The sequence below is a fragment of the Brachyhypopomus gauderio genome, chromosome 13, assembly GCF_052324685.1.
Source record: "Brachyhypopomus gauderio isolate BG-103 chromosome 13, BGAUD_0.2, whole genome shotgun sequence".
Classification (NCBI taxonomy): Eukaryota; Metazoa; Chordata; class Actinopteri; order Gymnotiformes; family Hypopomidae; genus Brachyhypopomus; species Brachyhypopomus gauderio.
In genome coordinates, this window is record NC_135223.1 from 11,180,472 (window position 1) to 11,199,968 (window position 19,497).

A 19,497-nucleotide genomic window follows, 5' to 3' on the forward strand; every position below is an offset into this window, starting at 1 on the left:
GTTGTTTTACTGTTATAAATGTTACCATTTTCTTTGCTGTATAAAGGAAAATTTTAAATGTGATTGGTGGGAGGATACTGTACTTGGTGATTGTTTAATCACAATTTCATTCAGTGTATTGAATCGCTTAATGTATCCGGGCAGGATGGCTCTTGTTCAAATGGACAGGATATGAATTAGTAATACATGGTATAATATGCATTTGTGATCAAAGAGTTACATTATTTAGTAGTAAGAAATAAATTCTGAACTCTGAATCTTTTGAAAATATTCAGAGGTGACTTTGAACATAACTGAACTTGTAAGTCTACATTTGTTGTTATTTGTGGTTTTACCTGTGCGCATGCATGGATGTATGTTTTCTGTGGTCTTCCAGGCGTTATGTAAAGAAATGCCAGTGGTGGTTTACCATATATCTTCAAATTCAGAGCATGCATTTTCAAATTCCTGCAATGACATTAGTTAGGCATGGCTTTCAGAGCTCGCTCTTATGTTCCCCTTGTTTCTAAGACGTGAAGGAATCTAAATGTGATTCCATAATGGTTCTAATTGTATACTATGCCGCTTTCCCATGCTATACTATATTGCTTTGCAGACTGCAAATCGACTTAAATCGATGGCGAACCTTTTAGTAAGAAAATTGCATGAACCGCAGTCCCTTTGCACGCGCATGTATTAGCAACACTCCGATTTGAACAGCATAGATATATTATTTCATGTCTTCCTTCGCCATTTCATCCCACATACTAGCACACGAGACACAATCCCTGTTCGGATTTGATTCGTTTCTCAGAGGGAGGTTGTAATAAAACACAGTTATCGCGACTCCTCATTGAAACTCCTGTATACAAGAGGTATTAACATTTCTACGGGATGACCGAGTTTCAAATGCGCTGTGTTTTAACCTGAATGTTTAGTAACGTGCTATTCGAGTTTAGTTCACGTTTTCTCCGGATTATGCTCTCAAATGTAACGGAAGATTTACCGTCCACACGTAAATGGTTGAGTGACTTCATTACGATTCAGGCGGGAGGATCCGCACCCTAACAGACTAAATACGGCTGGTAGCACCAGTCATTTTATTCTAATTCGAGGTGACATCTGCCTGGGAAATAATGGAAATTTCTATCCTGACGGGACTTCAATTACACCAATTTTGGGTTATGTGAAAACGGTTAATTCCGCATGTAATTTGCTCAGAGTGCATAAAATCGAGGGAAATGAAACCACACAACGAACACAGGTGTACAAGAAGAAATTACCGATGTAAATGTAATCCCTTCCGAATATGGCTACAGTGTCTTTTTCTTGGTTCCTTCCGTTTGCCCCCCCAATCCCCCATCTCTCCTCCACCCATCTCTCCTCCACCCATCCCCCACATAGACTCTCTCGCTTTATTCCAGCTTCACATAAAAACAACACGTCCCCTCTCTGCCCATCTCTCACACATTCATGGCCACTTTTATTTCTCTCCTCGCAGTCCTTCCGTTTTCGTTGTTTTCTAATTCGTCTGTCGGCTAAGCCCAGTCGGGTCTGCAAAGCATCTCTGTATCTTTTCTCAGGCCCCCAATATTTATCCTTCCGTATGCTGTCCCAAATTTAACTAGGATAATTATGTTAAACGAACGTGAAGCCGGATTTGGGAAGATTTGCATCACATTAAGCAAGATTTGTTCAGAAGAACAGGCCTCGGTTGGCTCGTTGGCTTTGTTTTCTGGTTGTTGTTTTAAGTGTTATAAGGCTGCTTTATATTCGTGCACAATTCTATTTTAACAGCGGCTTTAGCATTTTTTCGTGATTTGCTGGCCCTCACCTGCAAGCGGTGATCTTTGACGTTCCATTCCATCAGAGCGTCCTTTCTGACTTCTCCACAACAATACACACACGCACCTCTCTCTCTCTCTCTCTCTCTCTCTCTCTCTCTCTCTCTCTCTCTCTCTCTCTCTCTCTCTCTCTCTCTCTCTCCCTCTCTCTCTCTCTCTCTCTCTCTCTCTCTCTCTCTCTCTTATAAGTTCACTCTCCATCACGCCGACCTTAAGGAACAGACCAGTTTCACATGGTTTGCCATTATTTTGGTCCATAACATCTTTGGGAGTTTGAATGTTACAAAGTGGTATCTTTTCTAAATATAATCTTAGTCCAAGGACCTTTGTAGCATGCCATTAATTTTTCTTAACGATTGTTTTACTTTGCATAATTGTACCTAGCAGTATATGAAAAACCACGTAATCCCAAAGTTTCCCGATTCTGAGGTGCCTGCGCTCCTCGGTTCTCCACGCGCGGCGGAGTCATGAAGGATGACGAGTGCGATGATTAAATACGTTTGAGGGTTGATGAAGCTGTACAGTTGTTCTGCGTTGGGAAATTGATTGACAGGCTTCGAATTCCTGAGGCTCTCGTGTTCGTCCAGTAAAAGCTTCCCTTGGGAATCCTGACTGGAAGCCCTCCGTTCATTGTCATCATTCTTTGACTGTTCGCGCATCCATCAACGTGCACTTACTCCATCTGGGGGTGGAGGACAGCGGAAAAGCAGAAATTCATGTATAATTTGCTATATTTTGTTCTCACTAATACAACGACGGCTGTAAATTAAGATGCTGTTTTTCACGAGGCACACAAAGCGTTTCATCGGGTAGCAGTATATTTAAGTATATTTCAATGAGTGGCTTCTATTTGAATATACATTGACAAACGCGTGACAAGTGGAAGCTCCCTATAGGAAACGATTACAGGTAGGCAAAGGTTTAAATTCATTTAATATTTATAAAATGTTGCTTTTTATGCCCTTGGTTCATCCGTGCTGGTATGAAACGTGTTTCCCTGTTTGAGGGCAGTTCCCCTCAAACATGAACATTTCGTTGTGCTGCCTTTTTAAAATAATTATTTTTATGGCTATTTATGAATGATCCCATAGTCAGACAAAATGTGTCTTATAGTTATTAGACATTCATAGCTAAATCCAATAGCACTGAATAGTGCTCACGAAGGGAAACAATTCACTTACTAAAGTGCAATCAATATCGACCTTTCTGCTCCTAATTTTAAATGGATTACCTCTACACATTTGATTAAATTGATGTTCCCATTATTCAAAATTGAACCATGACTTGGTTTTAACAGAACGGCCGGTTGATAAAAAATGCACATCAGGCTTAATGACAGAAATCCTAAACCGACGCTGTATCCTAAACTACTCCTCCCAAAAGGGCGCACACAGGACAAGGGCGCAAACTTCACCAAACTCCAATCAGCCCGTTTCATTCAGCTAACGCTCGAAGACATTAGTCAAAGAGAAGAGTTGTACACAACGGCCTTTTAAAATGTTAATGCTGTATGAATTACTACATCACGCACTGATCACTGCATTTTATGGCACTCTTTTCTGATTCATGATCCCATCAGCCTGCTTTGATGATTTAAGAGCATTTATGAAGCCTTTCATTTTCTATTCAGTTGCTGCTGCAGTTAAATTATTACGAAAGGTCACAATTAATGTATTTTGCATAGCTAGCGGTATACACTAGCTTGCATAGCTAGCGGTATACACAGACAAATTATCCTTTAGATGTAAAAGGACGCAAGACTAGTGTGTGTGTTTGTGTGTGTGTGTGTGTGTGTGTGTGTGTGTGTGTGTGTGTGTGTGTGTGAGTGTGTCTGTGTCTGAGAAGACATTTTAGTTTTGAAGATGAAGTTGAAGTCCTAGGGCTTGGTTCAGATTCGTGTTGTTGATCTGATCACGTGCACCTGTGCTCACATTTCGCTGCCTTCTGTTATGCAATGCGCTCCGCCGCGATAACAGGCTGACAAAATGAATCATGTCGAGCCATGTGGGAGTGTTTGTATTGACGGCGGTGGCGGTAGAGCTTAGAGACACTCACAGCCGCTGGATGTTTAACGGCTGCCAAACAGTGATTTATTTCAGTACACCATGTTTCTAGGTGGCATTAGATGGTACGACAGCAGTTGGCATTGATGCTACAAGGCTGATCTACTTCACCAAGGTCAACCACAATCTGGAATGTTCGGAATGGTGTTCTTATGAAAGTAATCGAGTCACGCCAACAATCTTAAAAATTGTGCTTCTGTTTATTGCAGTACGATAGTAATAGGTGGTAATATGATTTTTGAAAGTCTGTCTGCGAGGGAGGGATAGTTTGGGAGGGATAAGATCGAGACATCCTTGCTAGGGTCGTACTTGAATGCCTTAATGGAGGTAACTTTACCCTGTTTTATCTGTCTTGTTAGATTTGTCCATTAATGCTTGTCACATAGATGATCACATGACTAGCTGCAACATCCGAACAGGAAGTGACTCCTGTGTTGTCCTTGCCATTTCGTGTGCTGATGGATTCCATGACATGTGCACATACTGCTTGTATCCAACAGTGACATGTGCACATACTGCTTGTATCCAACAGTGCTCTTCGTGTTTTGAGAGTTGAATCAAAGTTCCACATTTTGATTAGTCTAGCACAAGTCCTGATTAGTCTTGCACAATCCTGCTCAAACTCACAGAAATGCAATACTCCTGATTTTCCAGCCAGTGGGTGAGTTTCAGTTCCAGACTGAAATATGCTGAGCTCTCCATGATCTGCCTATTCAGGCACATCCCACTGGCACAGAAAGTCTGTTTAAAACATCTCTGTGCACAGATGGAACACACATATAAACGGAGAGTAAATGGGACCTTTGGGAAACTCTTGTCTTAAACAGACATGCCTTGATCTCTTAATCCATTCTGTTCTGCCCACCATGATCATCAAAAGTGTGTGCGTGCATGTGTGTGTATGCATGTGTGTGTGTGTGTGTGTGTGTGTGTGTGTGTGTGTGTAGCCTAGTAACACTGCTCTCCGCTTCATCTACTTTCCTCTTGGTCCCGTTCTTGTCTCCTTGCACCTCTTTCACTGTGTCCCCCTGTCCTGGCCCTCACGTGCAGGGTTTGTCTTTGTCTATGCATCTGCATGTCTTCTTCTCTAGTTCTGAAGTATATATTCTCTCTCTCTCTCTCTCTCTCTCTCTCTCTCTCTCTCTCTCTCTCTCTCTCTCTCTCCCTCTCTCTCTCTCTCTCTTTGTGAAGTGGGGCAAAGGTGGTGAACAGGGCTAATGGCTGCCATGGCGACAGTACCCGGTTACAGCCCGTCGATATGGGTGCGGTTGTGCCACGCTCTACCACGCTTCGATCTCACCATGCAGATGCGAGACAACGTGTTCACGCCGGACAGCTGGGAGTACCAACAGGTTCCCTTCATTTCTTTGAGCCCCTTCTTCTCTCTCTCTCTTTCTCTATTTCTCTTTCTCTCTCGCATACAGGGTTCACACTCGACAGTTGGTGCCAGTGGGTAGATTTGTTGCGTCGAGAGAAACATACACGCTATTTCTGTCTCAGGGTCTATTTTTCCTCCAATAGTTGGTTTGTCTCTCATTCTGTCAAGATTTGAGCATGGTGATGTGGAAGCAGAATAACTGCACCGACATGTTCACTCTCATTCTCTCTTTCATTCTCTCTCATTCTCTCTCTCCATTCTTTTCTCTCCCTCATTCCTTCTGTTTGCAGAAATGTAATAGTGAACAGGGAAGAAGGATAAAGACATAGCTCTCTTTCCTCCAACAATAAGATTTGTTGAATAATAATGTAATTTTTTATTTCACGCTATTAAGAACAAGCCTGCACTGGATCACAGAGTGTGGTACATTCCACTAAATGTATATTAGAACAGTAAGTAAGTCTAGAGAGGAATATCCTATTTCCTACAAGCGAGAGTGATCTAATGTACAGTAATTGAGGGATTAACCAACTGTGTGCAAACAAATATAAATGTACAATAGTACACACAATGTTATTTTTTATTACAGGAATATGTATAAACAGTTAATCAGTTTTAATTACTTCTTCCTCTGGCCCTTTGATTCTAGCGTTAAAGCCTTTCTTATGGACGATGACATTTTGACCAGTACAGCCTGTAAAGCATTTGTACACAACACTGATGTTCATTCTTTACGCCATCTCTGCCATTTCCCGAGGAGGGTGGTACTTAATGTACGAGCACAGATGCTCCCCCAAACCTATACTTTCTCTTGATGTCCATTGTGCTTCCATCCAATCTACACTTTGCAATTCTGGTTTCAAAGACACAGCTGCAAAGGCTGAGCTGAGTGCTGGCCACCCTGGCTGCAGAGCCCAAGTGTGTAGAGGCCTGTTTGAGCTCCATTTACTGACCTGGACCGGCATACAGTGTCCTGTTGAAGCTATGAAGTAAGATGTGGTTTGACAGAGTGGCCTGGTGTCACATGCATGGGGGATAGAAACAATGCCATTGACTCTGGCCTGTGGAACCTCCTGCCAATCTATGAAGGACAGAGGCAAGAGAGATAAGGGGGGGGGGGCAGCTGAAGGAGTAGGGAAGAGAGAACGCTTTGCGAAAGAGCGAGGGAACTAGAGAGGGACAGAAGGAGAGAGGGAACAAGAGAGGGAGAGGGAACAAGGGAGGGAGAGAGGGACAGAGGGAACAAGGGAACATGAGAGGGAGAGAGGGGCAGAGGGAACAAGGGAACATGAGAGGGAGAGAGGGGCAGAGGGAACAAGGGAGGGAGAGAGGGACAGAGGGAACAAGGGAACATGAGAGGGAGAGAGGGGCAGAGGGAACAAGGGAACATGAGAGGGAGAGAGGGGCAGAGGGAACAAGGGAGGGAGAGAGGGAGAGAGGGGCAGAGAGAACAAGGGAGGGAGAGAGGGACAGAGGGAGCAAGAGAAGCAGTGGACGTATTTATGTAGGCCACATATTATTAATAGAGATCCACTGGTGTGGATCGAAAGGAAGAGAAGGCGAAAGCAAGCGAGAGAGAGAATGCAGGGAGGGAGGGGAGCAGCGGGGAGATGGTAGAAGAGAAGAGAGAGGGAATATATAAGAGTAGAGAGAGGGAACGTGTGAGAGGAGATAGATGAAATGGGAATAAAAAAAGGGAATGAATGAGAGAACAGAAAGATTGGATGAGAATAGAGAGGGAATGCGTGGAAATAAAGAGGGAACGGAGGAAAGAAGAGAGAGGGAATGGATGCATTGGGGGATGGGCCAACAAACAGCAGCAGTAGAGGGAGAGACACAGACACAGTGGGAAGACAGACAGGCAGACAGACAGAGACACTGTGAGTGTGGAATATATGAATCTGTGAAACATTTTGTTTGTTTGTATGTGTAAGTGTGTGTTTGGTTGACAGCGTAAGACCATTAATGTGTAGTAATTGTCTCCTCTCCTTCATTCTGATTGGAGCAGAGCACTGGAGTCTCCACTTTGCATCAGCCAATGAAATCAAGCACAGTCTCCATTTTATGTAATGCTGAATTCCATGGGTGCATGGTGTCTGAATGCAATGCATTTGTGGCCTATATTCTGAATCCTCCAATAAGATTTAACAACTGTTAATTTCAGTCGACCTCCATTTGTGACGGTACCATTAGTCCATGTTCACTAAAATCTGCCAGGTTTGTACATCTCATTCATTTGTAGTTCATTAACATGGAGGATTGTAAGCTGTGTTGACCAAGCTGTGCTGGGGCTCTGCCAGTTCTCTGTGTTGAACTGGGAATATGCTGCTCTGTGTTTCTCCTCATTGTGTCCTTCATCTCCTGTCTCCGTCCCCCTGTCCCCCAGACCCTCCTGGTCCTCTCCAGCGTGTCGGCCATCGCGCTTGTGCTCTCTCTCCTCGTCATCCTCTCCTTCCTCATCCACTATTGCTGCTGTCACCGCAGCAACGCCGCAAGGGAAGAGGAGGAGGAGGACGACGACGGCAGCGGTGGCAGGAAGGGGCGGGGCATCTGCTGCGTCACATGGGTGTCGGTGGCAGCCGTCATGCTGTGCTGGTAATATTTCTTGCCCTTGTTTTCCAGGCAATATTGATAAGTCATATTTTTTTCTAAATAGCCTAAAGACTGTGATACTATGGTCTTCTTATGGTTATTTAGTTATCCTGTGGACATTTCTGCAGGACTTTTATTATGTAACATTCTGTGCTTGGGGGAGCATCGCAGATCCTTTTCCTGTGGGCATTTCTGCAGGACTTTTATTATGTAACATTCTGTGCATGGGTGAGCATTGCAGATCCTTTTTTTTCTGGCATGGCTGTGAATAGAGAGGGAAGGCCTATGAGTTATACAATAGTAACAGACGAATCACATTTCCCCTTTCAGGTAATCTGCCTTCCACACTATAATACTTTGAGCCCTCACACTGTCGACTCTCTTGGTTGTGTGGAGAACTCTGCAGCAGTAGCTCTGATCTCCCACTCCAAAGCCTGCTCAGTTTTAAATCCCGCCCACGGCAAAACCAGCTTTACTTAAGGCCCTCCTGGGAGAATAACACACAGGCACAAAGAACTCCGGATACCGGCTGGATGAAAATGGAATAAAGTACCAAAGGCATCTTCTGTGTTATGATGTCATGCAAGTAGAAAACACTAAGGCAGAGGGGAAAGACAAATGCTTTCTGCTTCACTGTAACACTGTTGTAATCTGGATTGATTTTTGGCTGGCCATGTCAGAATGATGACATCATTTTCTCTCTATTTGTATTGACCTGTGTAATGAAAGCTGAATACTGATGGTGTATACAAGATGTCTGACGTTGAAAGTGTGGAAGGCATCTCGACACACAAAGCGCAACACACACACACACACACACACACACACACACACACACACACACACACACACACACACACACACACAAACACACACACACACACACACACACACACACACACACACACACACACACACACACACACACACACACACAAGCACACACACACACACACACACACACACACACACACACACACACACACAAACACACACACACACGCACACCCTTTTTTTGCTTAACCTGAGCCAAACAGCGAGAAATGGGTTTGTGCCCTTTCTAGTGGAGTGAAGGAGATTTGACGAGCATCTGGCCTGATTCATCTGCCTGTCTACATTTATGAGTGATATGTGTGTACAGTAGGAGTCATTTTCACTATGGGTGATTTTCACACTTTCAGTGTGTTGTTATCTGGTGAGGCCAAAGTCATTGAGAGCGCGTTTGTAACCGAGGGGCTCCATGCACCTCCCACAGCACTCTGTCCTCTTCTCTCAATTTTCATTTTCTAACCTCTTGCAGTGTTGCCATAGGCGTTGGTTTCTACGGTAACAGTGAGACGAACGATGGGATGTATCAATTGACCTCGTCTCTGCTCACTGCCAATTACACGCTGGCTTCCATCAATCTGCTGGTGAGAAAAACAACACACACAACAAACACACACACACACACACACACACACACACACACACACACACACACACACACACACACACACACACACACACACACACACACACACAGTCACCATAGGACCAAATGCAAATTTGGTGTGGGTGTGCATGTGTGTGTGTGTGTGTCCATTAGACAATGACACTATTGATTTCTATTGGTCCAGCTAGCTGCTCATGTTCTATGGTATGCGGGTCACTCTGAGGGTTCGTCTCATCCTCTGGTCCTGTCTCGTTCTTCCCTCTCCACCCTTTTTCACACCCTCTCCCTCCACCTCCTCCTCCGCACCACCCCCACCTTCGTCCTCCCGTGCCCAGGTTTCGGACACCGTGGCCGGACTGCAGCAGTCCGTCTCGGGGCCTCTCACCTCCTTGGAGGAGGTGTTTGGGGGAAACAAACCCGCGCTGGTGTCCACGCGCTCCTGCCGGCGTCTGTCCGAGCGGGTGGCGTCCCTCCTGTCCTCCATCACTCTAAACAGGGGCGCGAGCTTCCGCACCGCCGCATCCGGGCCTGCCGCGAACGAAAGCGCCGCCAGGGTCCTGACCCCCGCCCCCCCCTCCATCGCCCCCACGCTGACCCCCACAACCAGCAGCCTCCCATCGTCCTTCTCTCCAGGCTGGGCGGCCAACGTCCTTCTGGTGAATGAGGACTACAGGTGAGGCAGGTGGGGCTGCTGGGTGCTGCTCATCTGAACTCCAGGCATTACGTGTCGATCACTGATACAGGCGGGAACTCTGTGTGTCGTGTGCTTTTCTGTGCAGGTGGCTGGCATATGTGCTGCTTTTCCTTCTGGATCTGGTGGTGTGCCTGTTCATCCTACTAGGCCTGGCCAAACAGGCCCGATGGCTTCTTATACTGTGAGTGTCATACACCAGTGTCGAACATCAAAGCAGATTTCTTAACTGTGATGTCCGCACGTGGCAGAGTGATGTAACGGAGCGTTAAAGCATCTTATAATGTACCTGTTATACTGTGCTTGTTCTCTGTGTGCTAGGCATTGATTCAAAGGATTGTAGGAGTGTATGAAATGACACAATAGTTCTTTCTTTCTTTTTTTAAGTCGATGTTGCATTAGTGCTTCAATGTGCCAGTAACTTCTGTGGAATCTGTGTTATAGACACAAGTCTGCCAGTTATGAACCAGAAGGGCTGTTTTGCCTGCTGATACAAGACAAACAGATGGTGACAGTCAGTGCACTGCATGCGTGTGTGTGCTTGTGTGTGTATATTTGTGTGTGTGTGTGTGTGTGTGTGTGTGTGTGTGTGTGTGTGTGTGTGTGTGTGTGTGTGTGTGTGTGTGTGCAGGATGACAGTCCTGGCCTGGTTGGCTCTATTTCTGAGCTGGGGATCCCTTGGCCTGGAAACAGCCACAGTGGTGGTGAGTATTCAGCACCATCCCCTGCTGCCTGCTCTATTCATAACAGAACAGAGCCTGTGTGTGTGTGTGTGTGTGTGTGTGTGTGTGTGTGTGTGTGTGTGTGTGTGTGTGTGTGTGTGTGTGTGTGTGCGGGTGTGAGCATGTGTTCATGCTTGTGTGTCTGTGCGTGCGGGTGTGTGTGTGTGTGTGTGTGTGTGTGAGTGTGTGTGTGTGTGCGCGGGTGTGAGCGTGTGTTCATGCTTGTGTGTCTGTGTGCGGGTGTGTGTGCAAAAACTCACTCGCAAAAACTCACTGAGTTTTTGCATTAAACTGTTTACACTATGACCATGAATTGTAATAATTTTAACAGTCACTTTGTGTGAGTGTGTATGTGAGAGGTGGTGGGGGGGGTGTTAACTGTGAAAAGCTTGTCCTCTTAGGTAACTCTGCAGTAATGGCAGACACCCAAAAAAACCAATAGAATTAGAGAATGGGTTAGACTGCTGAAGGCTCTTTGTGAAAAGGGACGCGGGGTAGCTGATGGCAGGAGCAGGACAGGCCGACGCAAGACAAGAGGCCTCCGCGAGAGGCGGGTGGAGAGCAGACCTCCGCGAGAGGCGGGTGGAGAGCAGACAGGACGTGGGGGGAGTCGTCCAGGAGCAGCTCTGTGCCCCCGAGAGGCCCCCCGAGAGGAGACACAGAAGGAGTGTCAGGAGGAGATGGCAGTTGCTGGCCCTCGACATAGAGTTCCACTGTCCCCGAGGGCACCAGAAAGAACAGTCACCGCTCTCATTCTCTCTCTCCCTCCCTCTTTCTCTCCTTCATTCTTGCTCTCTCTCTCTCTCTTTCTCTGTATCAGCATTTCTCTCTTCTGCCTTTCTGTCGCTTTTATTCTCTCCCTTGTTCATGCGTAGCGAGTGCCGAGCCTGGTTCGTGGCTAACGCTGATTAATCGCAGTGCTCCTGCACACCACTAGGGAGAATGAGTGTGTGAAAAAGAGGAAGACAATAGCGGAGGGAGTGGAGGGAGAATGAAGAAACTGGAGTAGATGAGTAGAATGGTAGAATGAGAACGTGTAGGAGGGGAGAGGGATAGAGAGAGGGAGGGAGCGAGCGAGGGAGAGAGAGAAGGAGAGAAACATGTTCTCGATTTGTGGCAGTAGACCAGTAGCAGTGACAGCAGCAGCACTGGATAGATGAGGGATGTATGTCATTCGGTCACTGTGCCATACGGATAACATCTTTCCTCTGAAACTTCTATCCTGACTCTCTCTCTCTCTCTCTCTCTCTCTCTCTCTCTCTCTCTCTCTCTCTCTCTCTCTCTCTCTCTCTCTCTCTCTCTCTCTCTCTCTCACAGGCACTCAGTGATTTTTGCTTTGACCCAAACACATTTGTAGTCAACTCTACTCACTTCAACACTGGGACAAGCACAGGTTACTATGAGCTATCGCCTGTTTTGTCTCTTTCAGTTTTTTGTTATTTCCCTCGCTCACACACACACACACACACACACACACACACACACACACACACACACACACACACACACACACACACACATACACACACACACACACACACACACCTCACCAAATGTCTTTCTCAATAGAAATCCTGGACTATTACTTGAGCTGCAGTAGGCGTATGACTAGCCCCTTCCAACAGGTAAAGACGTTTGTCTAAAAACAGGCTGAAGTCTGTTGTGTGTGTCACGCGTGCTCATGTGTCCAAATCCACATGTCTGTGCAGACTTCAGTGTCACATGTAAAATAAAAAGGAACAAAGTCTTGCATCAAATCACTTCCAGATGGATAAATATTAGTGCATGTGATGACTCACAGAAGGAAGAGGAAGAGCATGGATATTAATAGTAAGGGAAGGATGCCTTTTAAAATGAGTGCAGTTATAATAATTATATAATTATATATACTGCTGATAAGAAACATCTGGTACAGTAAGACCTGTGTGTTTTGCTTCCTGTACACAATGGCAGTTATAGTAGTATTTATTTTTTATTCTGTATTTTGTTATGCTTTAATTCTGTTCATTGGCATTAATATTTGCATTTGTGTGTGTGTGTGTGTGTGTGTGTGTGTGTGTGTGTGTGTGTGTGTGTGTGTGTGCGTGCGTGTGTGTGTGTGTGTGTGTGTGTGTTTAATCTGACTGCAGCTGCTCACCCAATCCCAAAGAGCATTGTCCAGCATCCACTCCCACCTCTCTGGCTTGGAGCGGGACGCCCTCTCTCGCTTCCCCAAGGCGGAGGTGAGTGACCTCAGCCTCCGTCCTGACCGCAGCCCCTCCGGCTCAGGAGACCACGGCCTAGCGTGCGGCGTGCACCCTCAAAATGGCCGCCGTCTTTAAGATGAGTCGTTTCCCTTGCAGAGGCCACTGAGGGAGGTGCAGCAAATGCTGAACGTCACCGAGGGCAATTTCCACCAGCTGGTGGCGCTGCTCAACTGCCGAGGTCTCAACAAGGTAACCATAGCAACTATCCTTTCCCCCGCAGTGCAACTTGCTCAGCTCGAGTGTGACTGCCGTACCTCTGGAGCTAATTGCTTTAACGGAGAATGTGTGAAAAACAAATGTGTGCGCTTCAGACTTCACCTCTCCATCTTTCCCTCCATCTCTGTCCCCACCTTTCAGGACTACTTCGACTCTCTGAAAGGCCTGTGCCATGATGGGATGGAGGGATTGCTCTATCTCTCTCTCTTCTCGTTCCTTTCTGCTCTGGCGTTCACAGCCATCCTCTGCTCCTTGCCTGGAGCCTGGAGGAACTTTGCTAGGTAGCGTTCTTGTGTGGTTCTGCGTGGTTCTGTGTGGTTCTGTGTGGTTCTGCGTGGTGCTGTTTGTAACAATATTGTGAAGGCTTTGTGTAAAGGAAGCAATGCAGTGTAGTGTATACACTCAATACTCTGTCTAACCGTAACATAAATTACATAAGCTTCAATAAACCCTGAATTATGTATGAAAATACTGTATTTAATTATTTCTTATCAATGTCATTGTGGATTTGGCAAATCTAGCACATTGGTAACTACTTCCTTGTGTAAATACAGTATATGACAATATGAGGAGAGAACACTGGGATTTCTCACAGAAAAATTAATAGCAAACACGGAGAACTCTGTAATCGCCTGAGAGACTTTTCAGCAGCCCTCTACGCACTGTGACTGTAATCATGAGAGGGGATTATGCTATTTCCCATGTTATCTGACAGACGCATAATATCATTGATCCACTGCTAACAAATGCCCTTCCTTGACCATTCTGACTGGGACTTAAATGGTGATTTACTTCCTTGGTGTTGTCAGAAACAAACTGAAAACCTACACTAGCAACTGACACCCCAAGTGTGCACACAGCAGTCACGTGACCATGAGGCCCTCATTTGCTTCATCTCATAACTACTAATCTGCTCATTGATTTTCTCCTTTGGCCTTCCTCTTCGTAGTCTCAGTTTGGCTCTATTCATTCAGACTGGAAGCATACAAAGCCCTTCATTTGACATATAGCAGAAATAACAGGGTGTCTTAGTACATAGTGAAAGTTCAGCATTTAAATATCCACTTGAGCTCAAGAACCAAAGTACGTATTTACTTAAATTGGCTCAAGTATTAATAATTACAGGCTTTCAGATAGCTGAAGGTGTGCCTTTGAATTCTGACACATTTTGCTTACAGTGTTATTCTTCCATTCCATCAGCACTAAAACTTGACAATTTCAAAAAGGGGAATTAAGTAAGGAAAATGTAACCCTAAACTCTAGTGGGGGAATTCCCCTTCACCCCAGTCATGAAAGCACACCCCACATTTTTGTTCAAGTCTTGGTCATAAAGCTAGCAGTAACATGATTGGCTATAAGATTTAGTTGTTCTGAATCATTTAGTTGTTTCTTATTCTGTTGTCGCTGTGCTACAGAGTCCAAATGTTGGGTACATAAGAATCCAAAGATTGAAGAGACCTTTGTTAAAGGATGGTAGCGACATAGATTAACAGATTAAGCCACCATCTGGATTGTTTCATTTTATCTGACGACTTTTTTTGTTTTATATTGTTTCATTTTATCTGCCCTATGTGTGAGTAAGAAGGAAAATGCACTGTGACTTAGTAAATGTGTGCTTCTAAAACTCATCATTTGTGTCGCATGCTGTCAGTGTTTACTGTGGATCTTTTTTTTTTTTTTTTTACCCATTTCCTGTTTTAATGGAACAGCGACTCAGAGGATTATGACGACTCGGACAGCGAGAGCGAGGACCCCTTCACATCCCATCAGGCACGTAGACAGACGGCCGTGGGCTCCCAGCGCGGGGCCTTGCCCCCCTTCTATAGTTACCAGGGGGCTGGCTGGACGCCCCCCTTTTCTAGCGCGCCTCCCTTACCGTGAGTAACATGTTCACAGACCCACGGACAGACAGACAGGATGATTCTGCTCGAATAGTAATGAGATCTGTGAATCACACAAACTTATTAATTTGTAAATCCTTCTGACACAGGAGTTTCAGTATGATGAATTACATAGCATCATCTACATTAAATGAAGTATGGATCACGTTTCCTTCATTTTATAGAGGTTATGGATAAATGGTCATGGACATTGGTTGCATTTAGCCACAGATAGTGTGTTATGTTCTTTTAATTAAATTTGTTAGAAGCACACTCTAGAGTATAAGCAGACAGAGGTCACACACACACACACACACACACACACACACAGCCGGACGTAGTTGTTCACATTTACACAGATTTATGTGTAAATGTGTATGTCTATACAGACAAACACAGACACCCGCCAAGCACACATACACACAGACAGACGCACAGACAGGTGTATATATAGAGTGCAGTTTAGCCGACTCCAGTGGTCTGTCTGTCTGTGTGTCTGCCTATCAGTCTGTCCGTCATTCCAAGACAGACGTCAATTCACCAATCAGAGGAGGTCTGAAATGATTTAGGTAAAGTCCTGACCCTTCCTGTAAGTCCGCCCATCAAAACTATACCGCCGCAATCAGATTTGAGCTTTATAAAGCTTTCACGGTCTGCCTTCTTTTCTTCCGCTCTTTTTTTGTCTCCTTGTCTCTTATTTTGCTCCTTGACATTGCTGTGCGCTTCTTTTTTGCCTTGCTCGCAACATTTAAATAGGCACTTTTGTTATGTGAGGATGGCTAAGTATATGATAGTGGGTCAAAATACAGTTGATATCTCCTAATTTTCCACATTTAGGAAGCGTCTGCTGCTCTTTCCTGCAACCTTGCTTCATTGAGCTATTATCCTGCGCCCTCTCCTGTCAGTTCCACCACCAATGAATGATTGTGATGAGTAGGACTTTATGGGTGTCTTCATCTCTAATTCTCTTCTTCCCTCTCTCCATCCTTGGTTCCATCTCTACTCCTCTCACTTTTCACTGTGTCCGTCCATGTGGCATGACCCTCCTCCCTGTCCTTTCCGCCTCTCCACCTTCGTTGTCTTCTTGCTCCTCTCCACTCCTCTCTCGGTGTCTTTATGCAGGACTCCAAACACTTCCTCCAATGGCAACCCTGGTTATGAGAGCCTGCCTCTGAGTGACAGGCAGTCCCCGCCCCCTTCTGTGAGTTCCCCTGTCTTTGTGACATCATCATGATTCTGTGGCATTCTCATTGTTTTCACCTGTATCAGGGTTTGTGTTCCAAATCTGCTGTGTCAACTTTCATTATACATGGCGTGTAAAGAGACATCAGGGACACCTATCTTGTAAGCTACCATACAGCCTGCTGTATATTATGGGAGATTTTGAGTTGTTTAGAGAAGTTAGCTGACTGATTAAAGCATTTCTTGTATCCTGCACAAGTCATATTGATCTCAGTGAGTCTCTTCATTCAGGTGTCTCTGATGTTATGTCTGCTTTATGTACGTACTGAGACATAAACATGACTATAATTGTGCTAAATGTTTGAACAATCTTGACAAAAAATGCATCTTACATAAACTGAATCATTTAAAAGTATATTATAGATAGACTTTGTACATATGATGGTGTTCAGGTCAATATATCAGTAGTGAAAGTGACACTATATTTGATATTTGAAGTCGAGATTTCTTGCATGGTCCTTCGTTTTTGCATAGCTATCCAGTATACATAGAGTAACGACGTTGTCTTAAATAGGTCTTTGTCATGACTTAGTTTTAAAAATCACCCCGACTGGGCATTAAGGATCTGCTTTCCTTTTATACAGTATATCATTTTGATTGTTCGTTCATGGCTTATTGACATTTGCTCTTGTTCTTGTCTCTCTTCTCTTTGCATCTGTCTTCTGGTGGATCTCTCTATCTCTGTCTCTATGGGGGCATGTCTGTCCAATCACGTTTGGCCCTCTGAAAGTACAGTACTCTCCCAGCATGCTGACAGGCTGTGCAGGTAGTCAGTCACGCTCCAACCCCGCCCGTTCGAGGAACATGTATTCGCACTAATTTTTATGCATAGTATTTAAAAAATGAACATAGTGTATATTTAGTTTTCGTATTGATGGACACGATTGAAATAAGGCTAAGGTGAAGGAAATCTGAATTCTGGATATGAAAGCTAATGTGTAATGTCAGTACCATTGATCTTCAAAAGCACTTGACCAGGTCAGACTGGCGGTTTGATTTCCAGGTCATTTTTAAATCAGCCAGGATGTTGGCGACATATAAGCCACTGTCATCTGTTTAGTGTTGTTGTGGAGGTTGGAAGCAGAATGGTATTGATGTTACCGTAGTGCTCTATTTTTGAACTGTGTTACTACGGGTTGCAGGTCTCCTGGGAATAATGGCACATTTCTTTGTATGATTATGCAGCTTGTCAACCACATATTTTTTTTTTTTGTTTTGTCTCTTTTTAAAAATATTTGACTGTACCTTTTTCGATAAGTGGCATTTCTGTATTATCTTGTATATCCTCTGATACTATGATTATACGAAATATTATATAAATATATATTCAATGTAATGATGTTTGAGTGTTAAAGCACTTTGATGGATAAAAAAGAATGAAAGAATACCGTTTTAGAGAGTGCTACGGTGTCTAGCCTCTCCCCTGGCTACTGGTTGGGGATTTTAACCTGCTGGGTTTGAGCAATACAGCCTCTTCCACTGACTACAATGCAGAGGTCACAGTGTACTCAGCAATAATACACTTTTTCTAAACTGATATAGCACCTTTTAGCAAATTAGAGTGATTGCTCTTAATGCAACAACAACTCGACATTACAAAATATAGACTTGACTGCCAATTAAAAATGTTTACATTTCTATGAAAATTTTATACCACTTTATAGCAGAGCAGTGGAATAGGAAAAGCATTACAGGACTGTGCCCCTTTCAGTGACCTGTGTAGAAATAACCTGCTAAATACGCCTGGGGTGTTTATAACAAAGTCTGGACAGACACTCTGGGCCAGATTCAGGCTTGATCAGAGAGTTGAGAGCATCCACCCTGGTTTGGAGGAATGTGCTAATTCACTTGAGATCAACTGTAATGAGGGTAAAACACACACACACACGTGCGCGTATGTTTATGTGTGCTCAGTTTGCCAGTGCATTACTCTCTCTTTCCTCACATACTCTTGTTAATCCTTAAATCTGAGTTTTTATGGTTTTAATGCTCCTTTTGAATGGCATTCTTTTTCACTACAGAGTCTTAATAGAAATTAAAATAAAAGTATGGTAACAAAGGTGCAATGACTCGGAATATGTGTGCATTTTGTGGGCAGGAACTGAACGAGACATATAAAGGTGGAAAAACAAGCACCATCAGGCACACACCTCGAGCACACTTCATCCACAATGCAGTGCGTGCATCTTTTTGTCTGTGTATGAACAAAGTATGAATTAAAATATACCATGAGCATAATCAGGCTTACAATCTAGATGAACAATGAGGTCACAAAGTGCTGACAGAATGTACCTGTACAGACGCAAATTCCAGTGGAATGTTTTACAAGAAATGCGTTACACACCTTTACGTGAGGGAAATATCATCTGCATTCTGTAAGAAACTAGACAGTGACACAATTTAGGTTTTTTTGGCACTGGTCTCCAACATACAGCGATTTTAAATATACATAGCATATAAGCTTAAATCCAGTCAAGCGCTGGATTAACTGCTTTGAATGTATTCACACATATTTTGAGCAAACAATAGCCTACAGGTATTTTTATACATAGTCCCCCATTTTCAGAGGACCATAGGAAATTGCAAAAATGAAGCATACTAAATTAATTTGACAGGCTTATGTCCATGATTGCAAAATGCTTTGTAGTTCAGCAGTACCTGAATTTCAGGACCAAACAGCTAATCGGCGGATACGTTTGCTGGTAATACCAGGGCCGAATTCACCTCTTTTCAGTCCCTGCTTTCTTCCTTAAGCCATGTGCTCAGTAGGTGAAGACCATTCCCATTTACTTTATAGCCAGTACAACCAGCACAGCTTTAGCTCGGCACCCTGCTGCAAGGTGAAGTGCCATCTAGTCATCTGGTTGCTATTCAGTGGTGAAACCTGTTGCAACGCTGTTGCTAGTCAATGATAAAACCTGTTGTAATACTGTTGCTATTCAGTGGTGAAACCTGTTGCAACGCTGTTGCTAGTCAATGATAAAACCTGTTGTAATACTGTTGCTAGCTAGTGATGAAAGCTGTTGTAATTCCATTGCTAGTCAATGAGTAAACCTGTTGTAACACTGTTGCTAGCCAATGATGAAACCTGTTGTAATACTGTTGCTTGTCAGTCCTGAAACTTGTTGTAATACTGTTGCTGGTCCGTCGTGAAGCCTGTTTGTTGTAATACTGTTTCTTCTTTGACACACTGCCATTGCCCAGGCAAA

At 44.3% G+C, this 19,497-nt stretch overlaps 1 protein-coding gene across 2 annotated transcripts; it reads left to right on the top strand.

Annotated features, from left to right (window-relative positions):
- Nucleotides 1-1,993: 1,993 nt before the first annotated feature.
- ttyh1 (tweety family member 1) lies at nucleotides 1,994-18,354 on the top strand. 2 transcript variants are annotated; one of them, XM_076970860.1, is made up of 15 exons: nucleotides 1,994-2,732; nucleotides 5,078-5,238; nucleotides 7,651-7,859; nucleotides 9,157-9,268; nucleotides 9,627-9,964; nucleotides 10,071-10,166; nucleotides 10,614-10,686; nucleotides 12,022-12,097; nucleotides 12,274-12,329; nucleotides 12,834-12,926; nucleotides 13,047-13,139; nucleotides 13,308-13,447; nucleotides 14,876-15,043; nucleotides 16,169-16,247; nucleotides 17,024-18,354. In XM_076970860.1, the coding sequence occupies exons 2-15, from the start codon at nucleotides 5,104-5,106 to the stop codon at nucleotides 17,105-17,107; spliced, it is 1,752 nt and encodes a 583-aa protein (XP_076826975.1). In that variant the 5' UTR covers nucleotides 1,994-2,732; nucleotides 5,078-5,103; the 3' UTR covers nucleotides 17,108-18,354. The 2 variants fall into 2 exon arrangements, with proteins under 2 accessions (XP_076826975.1, XP_076826976.1); XM_076970861.1 differs by having other exon boundaries at nucleotides 1,996-2,732; nucleotides 14,876-14,936.
- The last annotated feature ends 1,143 nt before the right edge of the window (nucleotides 18,355-19,497 follow it).